Source organism: Trachinotus anak, unplaced genomic scaffold, assembly GCF_046630095.1.
Source record: "Trachinotus anak isolate AG129_WGS33_773 ecotype Australia unplaced genomic scaffold, CSIRO_AGI_Tana_v1 ptg000012l, whole genome shotgun sequence".
NCBI classification, from domain to species: Eukaryota; Metazoa; Chordata; class Actinopteri; order Carangiformes; family Carangidae; genus Trachinotus; species Trachinotus anak.
Window position 1 is genome coordinate 26168368 of NW_027273863.1, and position 14547 is coordinate 26182914.

Below are 14547 nucleotides of genomic sequence, written 5' to 3' on the forward strand. Positions count from 1 at the left end.
CAAAGACAACACAGCTCAACACATTTGATAGAAACATTTTATTATCGTCTCTTGAACATTAATCTCGACGCACAATTTCCTATTAAATAGAGGCTTTGTAAGAAGATGCTGAGGCTCTGCTGCCGCTGTGGCTCAGGGAAATAATTTCACCATCAAGTTTGGTAAATTGATCAGTTGTTTATCAGTTATGACAAAATGTAGAACAGCTTCTTCAGTGTGAGGAGTTTCTGTTTTCTATGGGTGTAAACTGAAAGGTTTAGACTCTTGATCTGACAAAACAATGATCTGAAGACCTGAACACGACTGTGACAAATGAATCATGTTACAAACGTTCTCTCAGCTGATCTCAGTCCTGAGTAGACAGAACAGAAGATAATAAGCTGATAAATTCACTGTTAATACAATAATCATTTGTCACGTTTGCCTCATTCATAAAAAACAAGTTTGATTATTTCTCAGATGAACTTTTTATGATTCAGCACTTTCTGGATAAAGTTAATGAAGCAGGAAACAGTGACTGAACATGCTCAACTTCCCGAGAGTTAAAGTTTATCTGTGAACTGCAGCAGATGCTAAAGTCAGGTGTGGAAATCTGAACCTGTTTCCTGGCCCTGCAGCTGGAGCCGAGCCTCAGCGCCTCCCAGTGGTTAAAATCATCAGTGTGCTGAAACCAAGCCGAGCTTTAGCAGTCCGTCACTGTGAAGGCTGAACACACGTGACCAACTTTCATCTCTAAAACTGGCACAAAAACACAAACTGTTGCATCACCAACATTAAAAAAAGAAAAGAAAACATCATCAGAAGCTCAGTTTTTTGTTGTTCTCGTCATTTTTCTGCACAAAAGTCCGTCTTGAAAAGTGAAGAAATGTTCATCGTCCAGCATCCGGAGTAAGGCAGGTCAGCAGTGAAGTCATTTCACCCCATTCACTCATTTACTAATTACTTCAATCACTGGTCAAGAGGGACATTTTTTACAGTTTCACACAAAGTTATTATTGAATACAACATTTCACAAACTGAACATTGGGACAAAAAAAAATCTCTATTCATCCATTTGTACCAAACACTAATCAGTGCTGATTTGTTTTTGCTATAGTACCAGGTACACGGTGATCAAAGTGCAAACACAAAGTCATATTTCACTGTAACAGATTAACTGCTCAGCATTTCATTTTAACATCTGCTGCGACGCTTCAAATGACTGATCGAGCTCAATCTATTCAATATAATGTTCATTTATCAAAAGCAGCAGAGAGTCGTTGAGCTGAAGCTTCAGACTCTTCCGTGATCATTTGCTCTGATTCAAACATCAGTCACCTCTCACTGTGGTGAAGAAGTTGCAGCTCAGGACAGATTCAGAGGTGAAAATTCAGACTGTAGATTTGTTTACACAACATGATTAAAAGAGCAAAATCTCAGCTTCAACCTTTCATTGTCCTGCAGCTTTAAAAACTATTGATGTTATTAGATTATCATTATCATTGGACTATGTCACTTCTGTTATTATTCTTTGACTTACTTCACCTCAGGGTACAATCATCCTTTAAATATAGAAACTACAAAACTACAGAACAGGAAGTGTAATGTTGCCATGGATTCAGCGAGCCAGCTGTGAGCTACAACCTGAGGCTTTGGCAAAAAGTTGGCACTGTTAAAAAGTATGCCAAATCTGCTGTTAGCAGTTCCTTTCAGCAGTGTTCCCATGGATGTGCAGACAACTGTCACTGGATTCATGTGACACTGAAGAAAACTTAAAAACACGTTGTTTCTCACGTTGGTTCTGCAGTTAAAAGGAGGATCTTTTTTTTCCCTGTGATTTCTGAGCAGATTTCTGGACGTTTTCGTGTGTTGGACATCAGAGATAGTGATCTTCTCAAAGTGGAAATCACAGTGAGTCATATCACGTCTGTGTGTTCAGATTCGACTCAGAGAACATGAGAATGATGTGTGATGCAAACTGCTGCAATTGGGCGCTACCAGCTGTAAAGTGCCTTAATAGCCTCAGGCTTCAGATTACAGAACACAGTCATTATAAATGGACTTAAAGGGCATTTGAACGCTGGTGCTGGTGAATCAAAATTAAAGGTGGAAGCAGTTTGCACTTGTGTTAATGCTGGTGAAGTGGCTGTTTGTGCTGCGGTCCTTCAGTTTGTTCCCGTCACAATCTGAAATAACTAACACACATTTCATATCGAAAACGTCGAGTCTGAACCAAAGCTGCAACTTCTTGGAAAAGAAAAAAAAATCTAGATGCTAGAATTAGCAGATTGCACTGATTTACTCATTTACTCTGTATTATGTAAAAATAACTGACATCTGACTCTCTCATATAATATTCATTACTTTTTCATCATATTTTAAATGATATAATCTATAATATCTATAATATAATAAAAAAACTCAAGTAATATTTTCAAAAATGTGATTTCTCCCACACTGATAAGAACTGCACAATCCCATTGAAACCCTGAACCGTCATCTTCACGGTAAACAACAAAAAACTGAATTAGTTTCACTTTGATAAACGTGATGGACAAGAATAAACCTCCCTCTCTAAATCTCTACCAGGCAACGATACATGATGCAAAAAATGTACAAAAATATATATGATATACTGTTATAATGACACATTCGTAAGAGGAAGTGATCACGTGTTCCAGCCACATCTAAACAAACAACTGATCCACTGCTCACCTGTAAAAACCTGTCTGATCAGAAACCAGATTTTAGGATCCAGTCGATGAAATAACTTGTTTAGATGGATTTTTTTTTTTTGTTTCTAGATAAAATCCCAACTTGATATTAAGATATCATGCAGTTACAGTACAGCTATGATACTATGATTTTAAATCATAAGAGTTTGCATGTAAAGCTAAGACGTTACGCAGCGCAGATATGTGGAGACGATGATGCATCAGCGGAGGATAATTCTACACAGTTTATAGTCTGTACACTGGTTTTCCTAACATTAGCTAATGCTCACACTGGCTGGTTTGTTCCAAGAATCACCAGCCGCTCGCAGAATGTTACAGGCTATAAAATCACATTTAGCCCAGAGGAACACAAAGACCTGCAGTCTGGATCCAGATCCTTTATCTGAGCGACAACATCTGCTCATGGGTCTTTGTATTTGAAGACACATGGTCATTGGATTTCAATAACAAAGCTCAGTATTCGGAGCCTCAGATGGAGCCTCTGAGGTGAAGGGAAGTGAGGTGGGCCCCGTGTCCGACAGACGAGTTTGGACCAACGGCTGTTTCAACTTTCAAAAGGCTGAAAGAAGCATCTCCGAGCTGTACACAGGCAAACAACAGGTGTCTGTCTGTTTCAGAATCTTATCAACCACAGCCAATCAGCTCGCTCGCTCGCTCCAGTGCGAGCCTTCATGACCCACGGTTACCATCATCATCATCATCATCATCATCATCATCAGCAGCTAATCAGAGACAGTGGAGACGCTTGGTAGCACCAGTGCTAGTGCAGCCACCCCCGAGTCCCCCACAGTGATGCTGCTGGACGGGCATGACCCCCCCACAGAGCGAGCTGAACACGGATCCATAGAGACAGAGGTGCAGCTTAGAACTGAACTCTGAGTTCTCAGACTCATGTTGGTGATTCTGCACTCGGCCGACCTTTTGTTCAGCAACACAACCTGAGCTCCACGACTTGAAACATACAAAACCATCTGAAACATACACGACCACGGAGAAAAACAAGCAGCACATCCTGCTGGGCAGAACTCAAACTGCACAACTACTCCTTCCGCCTCTGCTACACTCACTTCTCCATCTCATCCCCTTCAACAAGCCAACGTTTAATGACCGACCTGTAACCTCAGATGAAGTGAAGGTGGAGATGTGCTCTAAACAGCTGCTCAGACCAAACAAAGGCAGCAGGTGTCTGCCTCCAGCTGGAGGGATTTCTCTTCCTGCGCTGAGCTCAGATCAGAGAAAATGCTGATAACCATCTGTTATTACAGACCGCAGCTGCAGCTCCGCCACATACGAAGGATCTCATTCCAGAAATCGCCTCCTGCGCCTCTTTAGGAAACAGACCGTGGCCTCGTGGTTGAGTCCTGACGATTAAATCCTCCAAAGTGTCTCTGCTTTGTATCAGCGCGGCCGAAGACGTTACCTAATGATCAACAGCTGGATTAATATTAAGGTTAACTCTGATGAGGTGTCATGAAACTCTCCAGGAGGCTCCTCACAGGACACTGGCTCAGAAAACACACAGATTGAGACATTTTGAATCTTTGGCAACGGGACATGTTTTGGTTTTTTTAGAAGCTGCCAACAGAGCAGTGAGGAGTTAAAGCCGAGTCGAGTCCAAGGTGTTCAGACAGGGACGGACCAGCTGCAGCTTCCTGTCTCATATCTTCAATATCTCACTCTGAGACGGCTCGTTCACTCGGTTCGACACTGTTGCTGTGCAGCGTTGCTCTGTGTCCATGTGTGATTGGATGATGAAAAGGAACGTGCACTAGGTTTGTTCAGCCGTTCAGACAGGTCTGTGTGTGTGTGTGTGTGTGTGTGTGTGTGTGTGTGTGTGTGTGTGTGTGTGTGTGTGTGTGCAGGATACATGGGGTAACCACCACATATATATATGAAGAACAGTGCTGTAATATGTTGAGCCAAAGTGCCGCTGCAGAATAATCCAGATAAACGACTGTATGATCCAGATAAACAGATGGAACTGTCCCTCACACCCTGAAGATTCCACATTTCACATTAGTTCATGATCTGTTGCTGCTAAAGATGTCTGACAACACAGCAACGATCTGTCACATTTTGCCTCTGCAATAAAATCTTGATTTAATTCTACATGTCAGAACATTTTATTGACAGTTCATCAGTAACTGAAGTTACGAACTGTTCCTTAAATATGAACCTCTCCCTGTTTGTTGTCGACTGGCTCAGTTTTGAGGAAGACCTTCTGAAATTTGTTTGACTCAGCTGCTCAAAACATGATCGACCAAAACTCCCCACGTTCCCTGCAGCTACGACGCCACTTCCTGTTTGTTCGGTCATCACGTGTCACAGCTTTGAGGCTCTGTCGACCTCTCGCATTTACAATTACACGTTTTTATAAATGAGCCACTTCACAAACCTTCACCGTCCCACTGCAGCCGTCCACGACCTGAACAGTGCTGTGGCTCGTCTGTTCAGAGCCTCTGTGCTGACACTTCACTTCAGACTTTTAACTGGTTGATGCTTTTTTTACCTTTAAACAGCAAAGACTGAAGAGAGAGGACCGGGTGGAACAGCCATGCAGCATCGAGCCTAAAACTAATCTGCCGTCTTCCGGTTCCTCACTTTTTATAGCTGACGGATAATATAATGTACATGTCTACTCATGACACTGACGGACCAACGGGACAACAGACACTTGTTAGGAGGCAGAAACATTACGGCTAAAACCAGCTTCAGGTTTTCATCCTGAAACTGGTTTTGGCCGGTCCTACGAACCCTAACCGGTTCTTCTTAGACTACGAGCATATGTACAAGGTTTGAAGCTCTGGCTCGACCACACTGACTGGAGCAGAGTCCTGTTGGGAAGCAACGTCCGATTCAGCATCAAATCCCTGAAATCTCAGAGTGGAAGCTGTTTTGTTTTTGATGCTGTTGTTGTTCTTTGTAGCGTCAGGTGTGTTTAGCTTCAGGGGCGAGGTGAAGCAAAGTGAAGGGAGACGGTTGATTTAGAGCTGGTGGGTTTAAGCTCGATTACACATCAGAGGATTTTTTTAAAAAGTGCAGATTGAAAACGTGAGACTGAGGAAACTTAACCTTTAAATCTGATTGAAGGCTGTTGTGCAGCGTTTTGTGCTCCTGACACCTTTGTGCTGAACCAGATTGTGATTGTATTGTTCTTTTTCAGCATTTTTAATTTTGCATTCTGCGTTTCAGCTGTTGTGTGTGTTTAATGCTTCTGTTCAGTAGACACACAGGTCTGGAAACTTCATCTCGTAGACAGGTACCGACTGGTGCTGGGTGTGTCCCGCTGAGATGGAAACCACTCCGGATGGGCTGGGGGGAGGCCTGGTGGTGTTTGGGGGGGGGGGGGTGCAAAGAGTTCAGTTAGATTTTCTTAATTGCTGATTAGTGAAACTGGTGAAAAGATGATGTTTTTAACATTGACTTTGTTCCTGAGTCAGCAGTTGATCCTTTATTACGGAGCTTATTTCAGTGCATGTCCTAAAGGGTACAGTCACTGCGGGGTCGGGCTTTTCAGGGGAACCACTGAGATAAACATGTAGAATCATCCTTTAACAACCACAGCACGTTCACATTTAGCAGGTTTAGCAAAGAGATTTTATTGGTAACAACACGGGTCTTTATTATTGTGGTTTCCTGGCAATCTTTCAATAATGGAAATGCTAACATAGTAGCATTGTAGTTTTCTAATATTTAGGTCGTTAGATTAAGAGGTAGGAAAATCAAACGACCAGAAAACCCGCGCTGCAGATGACTAAATCATCCACAACGACACATTTTGACAAAGATTGGTGAAGTTTTCTATATTTGTTATCGATGTTGGCTGATCTTTTAGAAAAAACAAACAATATCTAGAGCAGATCGACCCAGGAGGAGGACGAGCAAGACTAGATGTAGACAATGAACAAACATCTACAGAAGATGAAATTCTGTTATTAAAAAGACGACAAACTCACCGAATCGTAAGTTCAAAGATTTGTGCCAGTCGGTCTTGCAGCATGTTCGCCTGAGGAAACACCCACCAGAGTAAACACAGGTTGGATGCCGAGGCTTGATCTCATCAACACTTAACTGCAGTTTTGAGTTGTCTTTTTTACCTTGGACTCGCAGTGAGCAGCGATCTCCTCAAACGGAGCTTTCTGGAACTTCTCCATCACCTGACGCCTCTTCTCTCTCTCCTGCTCCTCCAGCCCGGTGGTGTCTGAAACAGACAGAGGTTAGATTCCACGTAGCTTCATTTTTAATGACTTTACAAAGACAGTTCTTTTCTCATGATCCAAAAACTGAATTCCATATATGTGGAATTCCCTGCAGGGTGCAGTCAGGGGAACATGACGGGTGTGTTGATCTCACCGATGGCCTTCTTCAGGGTCTCGAATGTGATCTCCTCCGCCAGCTGAGACTGCAGGAAGATCAGAAGACACAGGGATCAAACGCTGTCCTGAGAACAGCCTGCGGATCCACCGCCGAGCAGAGATGCAGCTGAATGTAAATCATGTCTAATATTTCTGTTCTGGCCTCTAAAGCCTTGAGTGCAGGTCACACTGGACCCACCTTGTCTGGAAGGCTGCTGGACATGATGTCCACCTGCAGGGAGATGGTGTCCACGAAGCTCTTCCTCCTTGTCAGACGGTCTTCATCTACAGGACGACAGGGACAGTGTCTCCTGAGTCACATCAACCCCATATACAGACAGAGAGGTAGAGAGAGAGAGAGAGAGAGAGAGAGAGAGAGATAGATAGAGAGACAGAGCGATAGATAGATAGATAGATAGATAGATAGATAGAGAGAGAGAGACAGATAGATAGAGCAGCACTTCACAGTGCTTTGGATACTTAGTTCTAGGTTTTAATTACATTCTAAATGTTTTGAGGTTTGATGTCCAGCCCTAAATAGTTTCATGAACAATGTGAATAACAAATGAAGACGTCTGTGATTCACTACAGTTTGTAATTACTGTCAACTACACAATAAAACCTTTTGTTCAAAAATGTCCGCAGTCCACTCGACTTTGATTTTTTGAATGATCACTGCCTCGATGAAGAGGTCGGGCTGCAGGGCTGGACACGTCCCACCAGCAGCCAGGGCTGAGTGCTTCACTCCAGGATGAGCTCTCGTTCTCTCGTCCTCTGAGGCCACCTGATAACACCAAACTCCCTTTTCCACACAGACAGACTTTAAATCTCTTCTGATGTTTTTGTTTAATAACCTGATCTGATCCTGCAGAGCGATACACCCCCCCCACTGCTCTGATAAAATAAAAACCAGAGAGGAGCAGCTACTGTCTCCACCTGAGGACGGACACAGAGTCAAGGTCAGGGGGTCAGAGAGGTGACGACCAGATGAGCTGAGAGGAAGGAGAAACGCAGAGCAGCTGTTCGTCTGAGTCACTGTGACCTTTGAACAGGTACGACTCTGAGCCTGAACTAAAGGCTCTAATGAGGAAACTGATCTGAACAGACAAAAGGTTGGAGATGCTGACAGAGAGAGAGTTTTGACATTTGCCTCACACTCTTCTCTATAATACAAAACTCCACCAGAATTATCTTTCATTTCAAGATCAATGACAACAAGGAAGCAGTGAACAGAACCAGGGGCCGGCTGCACAACACACCCGCAGTTTTCTGTTCAAGTGGAGCAGTTACAGTGTAATTTCTCCTTAGCTGAGGGAGTCACTTAAGGGTGTTGCACAGAATCCCTTAAGAAGTTTCCTTAGTAAAAGGAAAATAGTTGAGGCATTTGCAGCAGTAACATTCGACTGTTTCCATGGAGACCATCTGTTTGCTGGCATTAGCTTGTAATAGCTGTGTGGTTGGTCCTTCACCACGTTCAGCACAGTGTTTTTTGACCCGTTGCTTTTCTTCTTCTCTGAAAGCACAGACCAGATGTTCGAGTCCTTCAGACTCTTCAGTGGTAACCACCTGCCCAGCACCAGGCCGCAGCCACCGTTCATCCTCTTTTATATTAATAACAAAGACTAAAGCTGCACAGCTAAAAAAGAAAGTGTCTGCAGTAACATTACACACAACAAACATTAACCACTACGATATTTCTACTCTACATCTACTTGTAGTTCATGTACTCACCATAACATGTCCAGATGCAACGCAAGCAAAACAGCATTAATGATTTCACCAGCTGATTTAATACACGATGTCTGCAGCTACACAAACAACTTTCACTGGACACAACAAGCAAACTAACACAACGAGAACTGATCTACAGCTGCCAGGGTTGTGGGTTCTGTTCCCACTACAGCTAACTGGTCAACAGAGTGTCCTGAGGCTACATGTATCAGCTTTGTCTCTGCAGCGGCTGGAGCTGCCACAGTCCACGTGACTGCTGGCTAATGAGTCTTTACTGGCCTCACTAATTTCATGGCAAAAAATAATATTAAATATTTATATGAATCTAAGTATGGGCTGGTGCGGAGCTCATGATAAACTGCACGTTTCAAGGTGGTTTGTCCTAAGTTCAAAGAACAGTCAGCTCCTCCAAGGTGCACACTGCAAAAAGATGAAAGAAAACCTGCCAGAGCCTTTATTGAACTGGTAAACTGAGTCTAACAGTGAACTGGTCTAAAGCTCTACTCTGGTTGGTTACCTCTGGACGTCTGCTTGCACCTGTGGATGATTTTTCCTACTGTGTAAAGCACTGTGGGTGACAGCATGAGGGAGGGAGGGAAACAGAGGCACAGCTTCTGTTAGACCACAGATGAGTCAGTAAACAGACAGTTCTCTCGCCCTGTTTGCTTTGGTTCACTCGCTTTATTTGAAGAGAATAAAACAATCTCTTCTTGCTTTGACTGTTTATGGATTTCAAGTTTATTTGCAAAGCTAGATTTCAAAAATGAGAGAAACTGAATCCTGAGGATTAACTGTTCCTAGAGAGGCGACTATTTTTGTCCATGAAGGCGCAGGAAGGTGGTTCTACTGTTGCTCTAATGTAAAATATCGACTGAAGCCTCCAGTGTAATAAAGCTGATCAGACAATAGGTTTTTTTTAAGGTTTATTTTCTGTTCACTGAACAACTCCTTAAGCTGTTAATCCTTCAAAGCCCTTTCGGATACATCTTCACTCAGAGTGCCAACAGTTCTTGGGGGGGGGGGCAGCCAGAGTTTAAAATAAGGGAAATAAAAATGTCACACTGTGTAAAAAAGCACAACAATCTCCATGTAAAATCCTTTCATCTGACTTTTTAACCTCTTAAAGGCTCCAAGATTCTTCAAATTTAGAACACGGTTTGTGAAGACGTGGCCTTTGTAGCCATCGTAGACCACGAAGGCCGAACCGAAATGAGACGGCAATCTGGCCATCCTATTAACTTTTTAAAAAGTGATTCATCACAGGTGTGTAATGGATCTCGGGACAGGTTGGGCTGGGGAGGATCCACCTGTTGGATCCTTTGTTGCCTGGGAAATGAGGACCACAATTCTCTGCTGTATTTGAAGGAGCCCTCGAAATACGACAGCCTTGTCCCTTGTGCACCATGAGAAGCATTTCCCCAGAATTCAGCTGGATATATTTATGGAAACGGTGGATTTTCTTCACTTTATAATAATATTTAAGCGATAACTGGCTGCACAACATGAGCTTGAAAAGATGAGTCAGAGCAAGAATCTGCCAACGAGGCAAAACAAATTCAACTTGTTTCAACTGACGTTATTGGAGAGAAATACGATCTGATTAAATATTTATTGTATAGTTCAGGAAACCTTCACATGGAAAGGTGCATCAGTGTTAAAACTCAAAACTCTTCCCAGTCACCTAGTGGTTGAAATAAATACCGTGACAGCGACACCACAGTTATGGACCTTATTTACCTCTACTCTCTACTTCATATCCATCAGCCTGTTTAACATGCTCCGCAGACGAGCCTGTAAAGCCTTGTTATCAGTGTGGTGGGACCTGGCCACTCATACCTGTGACCTGGGGAACATAGGGGATGGAGAGTCTCTCTGCGTTGTATCCCGGTCCTGCCAGACACTCCGCCATGTCGGACGTCTGGAAGTACAGCAGTCTGTCCTCCTTGTCCAAAGATTCAGGGATTCTGGGAGGAGGAGGAAGAGGGATGAAGAGGGGATGAGTCTTCAGTCTTGATGCAGGAAGTTTCCTGTTTGTCAGTCGTGAAAAGTGCACGCTCTCTGTCACAGCACTCGTTAAATAGCTGTGCTGCAGTACGCTGACTTGCTTATGGAGACAGACCAGGAGCCTGGTTATCTGGTGCTGCTGGCTGATCAAAATAAAACTGTACTGTGTTCATGGTACCCTCCAAAAATCACAGTGATAAAGGTACAGTTGTTGGTGCTGCATCCTAGTAAACCAGTAGACTGACGCAGTTCAGCTGTACTAACAAACAGTGCTGATGTTAGTTAGTGAATTTTAAACAGCACACTGAGGATCTTGATAAATAATGAAGAGATTTAAGGGATTAGAAGCAGATTCCAAACATCCTCAACATTTTTACTTCTTTTTTTTTTTCTCCTCTGCCCTGCGGCATGCTGCACATTCACCTTTACATCAGAAATATTTTGGTTTTCACAGACATGAGAACTACAATAGTGGAGTGAGAATGACTCAGATCTCAACTGGAGAACATTTGGAATAAAAAGCTCTAACAAGCAAGACTCAGGGGCTTCCCGAGTTATTTGAGAAACAACTTTTTTTTTTTCACGGTTGTTAAAGACGGATAACAAGCTGACGTTTCCATATGAGAGGAGAGAGACGCCTCATCTATTATACAAGACTGAAAGTTCAGAGAGTGTGAGGGAAGTTTAAGAAATGAAACCTTTAGAATGAGATTGTGATGATTGTGATGTGCGTCTGAGCACGACGGTTCATGCTGGGCTGACATGATGTCATGTCGAACTGAGAACTTACACTGACTAACATGTCTAATGACGTTCAAATCACTCAAACAAGCCAGAGCTGTTGAATTAAGACCATATATGTTCAGTCCTAATGCCGATACCTTACCTGAGGCTCAGGCATGATGTACTTTACTTCTTTATACCTTACTTTGATGATTATAAGAATAGTTTTCTACAAAACATTTTTTGAACAAAAGAAGCCAAAGTTCTCAAAACTTGAACAGTGTCTGAGACTTTTCTGTTTGATACAAAGAAACTGAGATTTGACAGTGAGCTTTAAGATTATGATGATTATGGTTTGTTGGGTTCTTACTCAAGATGCTTTTCTATTGGTTGCAGAGTCCATTATTTTCTACACTTAACATAAAACTGCTTCTTCAACTCCGCTCAGCCTGAACTCAACCAATTGGATTACAGGAAACTTGATTAATTAGTGGACACTTACGGACACTTGTCTCTGAAGATGTGCTCTGGGAGGAGGTATGGAGCATCCATGTTCCTCAGCTCGATGACCTGGAAACGTTTTGAACCATTTTAGTTCACAGTGGGTACAAAATATAGAGAATAATGACGACTACAACCACCAACAGCAGTGCATCATCAGCATAGAGATAAACTTGAAGTCTAAAATGTAAGAACAAGTTTCAAAGTGTCTGAGAATTTGATATTTTACAACATGATCTGCAACATCCATCAGGACAACCTTACAGTGCGAAGGAAGGAATGTGACAGTGACATCAGAACGAGCCAACGACCCACCTTGCTGACGTGCTGACAGAACGGGGGGTTGGCGATCATTTGGCTCAGGAAGTTGAGGTACGCCGCCACAAGTGCCATGATACCGCAGCGAATAAACATCGGCATGTTCTCCTCATTGGCCAGAACCATGTCCTGCACAAACCAGGGACACTTTAGCAACAAGAAGAAATCAACATATGCACTAATAACAGCTCGTGTTTTTGAGGCTACACTAAATGATACCAAGAGGCATCATTGGTCATTTGATGAAAATCTTCTCGATGTTTGTTACATTTCTTGTTGGTCAATGAGAAACACACCATTAATCCAGAGGAATGACCAAATCTTATAAACAACAAAAATACCAGAGGATTATCTGGTCTATTCTCTCTGTCGCATTACTAGTTGGACTATATTCTTATTGTTTTTAAATCGGTTTGACTTGAGTCGAAGTGCCACCTAACACCTTTCCAGTCCCCTGTGACAGGAGTTGCTGCTTTTCTTTGGGGTTTTTATTTTGGGCTTTGGACTGCTGATCGTGCATTTACAGAGTTCCTCTTTAACATTTGGGCTCTCACTATTTTTCACTATTTTTCACATATCATAGATTTACAGAAGCTCTGAGAAGCAAGTGATTTTTAATTTTTTTTATCTGTATTAACAACCTCTGAGAGCAGAGTGAATTTTAATTTCCTTTTGTTCTGGCAAGAAAAAAAAGTTTAGAAAAAAATTATTTCACTTGGTTTGTTCTGGCAGATGCACAAAATTATTATGTTTTTTTAATTATTATTATTTAGTTTTTTTGGTGACAACAACTCAGACCAGAAGACTTCACACATCAGAAATGAATTCCACATTGTGATTATAATTAACAAATCACCACAGGAACACATTACAGACACGTGGTGCATCATATTCAGTCCTCTGTGCTCGCTGTGTCACTTCAGGGTTGTTACCCTGACAATGACCTTTTGTACTGACAGTGTGAAAACATAATCAAACTGCACATACTCCTCCCTACGACCTCTGAGGATCCAGAAGAAATCTTCCTGCACTCTGTAAACTCTGTACGTGGATTATGATACCAGTGACAAGATGAAGTGCTGAGGTGTGTGTGTGTGTGTGTGTGTGTGTGTGTGTGTGTGTAAATGTTTGATCTTCTTCAGGAATCATATATGAACCAGTCTGAGAACATCTGTCTCTCTATGGGCCTTATATCTTAATCTGTCAGACTCCAGAGGGTGAAGATGTTCCCAGTGCAGGTAAACACACTGCTACAAAGGTCTGTGTGTGTGTGTGTGTGTGTGTGTGTGTGTGTGTGTGTGTGTGTGTGTGTGTGTGTGCGTGTGCGTGTGTTTGCTTCTTGTCTACAACACTGTGACATTTGGATGATAAGATCTCATTGGACACACAAACAAGCAGCTGGTGTGTGTGTGCAGATCTTGTTCACACCTCTCCTCAGCCTCACTGGACCTGAGCGCTGCCTCCAGTCTAATGACATTAAGAGCTCAAACGCCGATGACGACGACCACGACAGCACAGCCACACAAATATGACACTGACACTGTAAACACCCCACCATCACATCAAGGGGGCTTGAAGTGGAGCTTGAAGGGTAATTGAGCTTCCTCCTCTCCTACATTTATCTGACAGCTGGAGTCACCGGTCACGAGATGCACAATGAGCCAGAGAGAGCTGCTGTCAAGTGGAAACTTTTTTTCTTTCACCTCAATGACGTCATGACTTTTAGACTTTGGCTCAATCCCAATCCGGCCCCTCCACCCTCCCACTCAGAAACGGAGCTGGCTGAGGAGGGTCTCTTCATTAAGGGGGAGGGTATAAATACACCATCAAGCTTTGGGACGCACTTGTTCAATGATCTGTGACTTTTTTTTTTGTTTTTTTTTTGGGCTTTTTATGCATTTATTATAGTTCAGTGGAGACTGACAGGAAAGGGGGTAGAGAGAGGGGAATGACATGCAGGAAAGAGTCGGACCGATCGGGAGTCTAACCGGTGACTGCCTGCTAAGAGCGTCTTGCGCTTACACATGGTACGCGCCCTAACCACTCGACTACTGGGCCACCCCTGACCTGTGACTTTTGAAGTTAAAAGCATTGAACAACGAATGCTCATGGATTCATTATAATACATTTATTATAATATGTCCATGTAAGAGCATCACCTCATCACGTTTTAGTGTCCCCTGGAAACACTTCTGTTGCAG

The 14547-nt window shown here is 42.8% G+C and overlaps 1 protein-coding gene across 3 annotated transcripts in view; it reads right to left on the minus strand.

Moving 5' to 3' along the window:
- Nucleotides 1–23: 23 nt before the first annotated feature.
- Nucleotides 24–14547, minus strand: part of efr3a (EFR3 homolog A (S. cerevisiae)) — a 99739-nt gene continuing 85215 nt past the window's right edge. For all 3 annotated transcript variants that reach the window (XM_071492296.1, XM_071492298.1, XM_071492295.1), the window contains 8 exons: nt 12344–12475; nt 12030–12097; nt 10637–10764; nt 7269–7354; nt 7068–7116; nt 6812–6915; nt 6671–6720; nt 24–6038 (listed from right to left, as the gene is read on the minus strand). In XM_071492296.1, the coding sequence (XP_071348397.1) occupies nt 5933–6038; nt 6671–6720; nt 6812–6915; nt 7068–7116; nt 7269–7354; nt 10637–10764; nt 12030–12097; nt 12344–12475 (723 nt within the window). In that variant the 3' untranslated portion in view covers nt 24–5932. The remainder of the gene's footprint in view (nt 6039–6670; nt 6721–6811; nt 6916–7067; nt 7117–7268; nt 7355–10636; nt 10765–12029; nt 12098–12343; nt 12476–14547) is intronic.